This window comes from Amphimedon queenslandica, unplaced genomic scaffold, assembly GCF_000090795.2.
Source record: "Amphimedon queenslandica unplaced genomic scaffold, v1.1 AMPQUscaffold_8975_Cont19086, whole genome shotgun sequence".
Lineage (NCBI taxonomy): Eukaryota > Metazoa > Porifera > Demospongiae > Haplosclerida > Niphatidae > Amphimedon > Amphimedon queenslandica.
In genome coordinates, this window is record NW_003550753.1 from 1 (window position 1) to 3,006 (window position 3,006).

The 3,006-nt window shown below is 33.2% G+C and overlaps 1 protein-coding gene across 1 annotated transcript; it reads left to right on the top strand.

Annotated features, from left to right (window-relative positions):
* Positions 1-266: 266 nt before the first annotated feature.
* On the top strand, positions 267-955 carry LOC105315660 (ankyrin repeat domain-containing protein 29-like; the record flags this gene model as incomplete). The annotated part of the gene is made up of 2 exons (XM_011410378.1): positions 267-398; positions 537-955. Coding segments are annotated over 2 exons (551 nt in total), but the record flags the coding sequence as incomplete, so codon positions are not given.
* Between the last annotated feature and the right edge of the window lie 2,051 nt (positions 956-3,006).

A 3,006-nucleotide genomic window follows, 5' to 3' on the forward strand; every position in this document is an offset into this window, starting at 1 on the left:
TGAACTAGCTCTCCTTGAGGCAGTCACAGCTGGTAATAATGAAGCAGTAGAGTTTCTTCTTCAACTAGAAACTGTTAATATTAATCATACTAATGAAGAAGGCAGGACAGCACTAATGTTTGCTTGTAAAAGAGGACATGAGGACATTGTACACAGTTTACTGTCTGCTGGAGCTAATGTTAACATTCAGGACAATAAAGGATGGACTGCACTAATGATAGCAAGTAAATATAATCACATTTCAATCATTCACATGTTACTACAAGCTAATGCTAATCCTCACCTGAAGACATTAGATGAATCAGATGCTTTAATGATTGCTAGTTACTATGGTAACTATGAGGTTGTTGAGCTATTGATTAGTAAAGGAGTTGATTATAGTTATCAACGAGAAGATGGTTGGAATGCTTTTTTGATGGCTTGTCAAAATGGTCACACTCAAATAGTTAAACTATTACTGAAGGAACAAGTTGATTCTGATATTCAACTAAAAAACGCTTTAATCTTGTCTTGTTTATATGGATACACTCAAATAGTTGAATTGTTGTTTAAAAAACAATCTGATTCTAATGTTCAAAAGAAAAATGGAGTGATTGCTTTTATGGTGGCCTGTCAAAATGGCCACACTCAAATAGTTGAACTGTTGGTGAAGAAAGAAGTTGATCCTAATGTTCAAACAAAAGATGGAGTGACTGCTCTAATGTTAGCTTGTCTAACAGGTCACACTCAAACAGTTGAACTTTTGCTAAAGAAAGAAGCTGATCCTAATGTTCAAATGAAAAGAGGTTTTACTGCTTTAATGATTGCCAGTTTTAAAGGACATTATGAAGTAGTTAAATTATTGTTGGAATGGAAAGCTAATCCAAATGTTAAATCTAGTGAAGGCCACACTGCATCATCACTAGCCAAGACTATTGAAACAAAGACATTGCTTAATGACTATTTGGAAATTTAAAGTAAAATGCAATGAACAGTAGTCAGTGGACATGTAGCATTAAAACTAGTAGCATGAATTTTCTTCCTATTTAGTAATACTGGCAGAACTTGACTGATAAGAAGTGATGCTGAAGTAGATAGTTTATGAATTATTAGAGGCAAAAGAAGCAGATAATAACTATGATAATAATAATTTTTATAATTACATACATTTTATTTTTTGCTACTATTACAATAATACTTATTATACAAGTTTATTTGCAATTGTGGATACAGCATCCTCATGTTCGCTACAAATGGATGGTTCTGGTAGAGAGGAGGTCAACTAAGCAGATACAGGTTCTTTAGTCTAATCAGCAATAAGATAATGGAACAATAGTTAAGGCCATGTATGGCATGTACAAAGACTTCTGAGCCAAATTTAGTATAAATCATATATAGTCATGTATATATGAAGACATCAGTAGTTTGAATAAACCAGTAAGCTGAACAACCTTCACTAATCCTCCTTGTCACATTCACCTCTTATCTTCCCTTTATAATGTATCCCCCCAACTTGGCCCAAGTTCAAACAAGTGTGAACAAGATATTATTGTAACAAGCGGATTAGTGTAAAAATTATTACTATCCTTCCATTCCTGGTTTCTTTAACTGTACATGTATATAGATGTGACCCCTGTTTACTGTCTACATAATATAAAATAAAAGTTTTAATTAAGTAATATGCAATTATAGGGCAAATATTTGCGGTGCTAAATTTTCATTATTTTGGGGAAATATTAATTTTTGTGGTGTTTAGATTTCATGTAGTCATATGATAGTAAAAATTAATCACCCAAAAATTATGTATCCATACGGTAGTCAAGCATTTTGACCAAATTTAAGTCACAGCAAAGGAATTGCTTATAGGCACACATATTCCCTCTCCTATGATACCATTAGTGACTGGATAAAGGAATTAACTCTTTTAGCTGTGTTTGGTGGAACTTATAGTACAAGATGATTGATGTCTCTCAATGGAGAGCAAGTATTGGACTGTGGAACTACTGTCAAGCTGCCTCCAGTAGACCAGCTAATGGCCACCACTTTCACTCATTCAAAGCTGCAGTAGACAGCAAGTCAGGCAATAGATCTACTACATCAGGAGACAAGACATCTAAACTGCCAGCAGCTCTGTTTCTTCTTATTGTTTTCCTCCTCCTCCTCTTTCACTCTCTCTCTTTATTAAAACACACCTTAATGATTCCTCCAACAATTGCAACTTTGTACTTGTATATTTACTGATATTTTATTATTAGGTGAACTGTTGCTGAAGAAATGAGTTGATCCTAATGTTCAAAACAAAGATGGAGTGAATGCTTTTATGTTGGCTTGTCAAAATGGACACACTCAAATAGTTGAACTGTTGCTGAAGGATCAAGTTGATCCTAATGTTCAAAACAAAAGAGGTCATACAGCTTTAATGATTGCCAGTGCTAAAGGACATTATAAAGTATAGTTAAGTTATTATTAGAATGGAAAGCTGATCCAACTATTGTATCTACTAAAGGCCACACTGCATCATCAGTACCCAAAACTATTAAAACAAAATTGCTGATTAAAAATTACTTTAAAAAAAAGGAAATATTTAACTAACAGTATCCAGTGGATATCATTCAGTATCAGATAATAGTAGTATGAGAAATTTTCTTTCTAATTTAACTTTAGATTCAACATTAGACGACTTGACAGATAGAGCAACTACAGTAGATACAGTATATAAATATTTATTGTAGTGTAATAAGAGGCAAGAAGTATATATCATATGATTGTAATGATTTTTGTAATTATTATTTTTGTTGCTTAAATATTTTTTACAAATTTATTTGTGGGTATTCTTAGGTGCATTCCAACAGGATGGTTCTGGTAGAGTCAGCAAGCTACTATCGCACACCATCGATATTCGAACACTTTTACTCACAGTTCAATGATCAGAAGCCAGTGGCTATAATTTTATCTTGTAGATCAGATGTTCCTCTACAGCTGTAACAACTTTCATAGAGATCAGTCCTTGCTCTGTTTTTATAATAA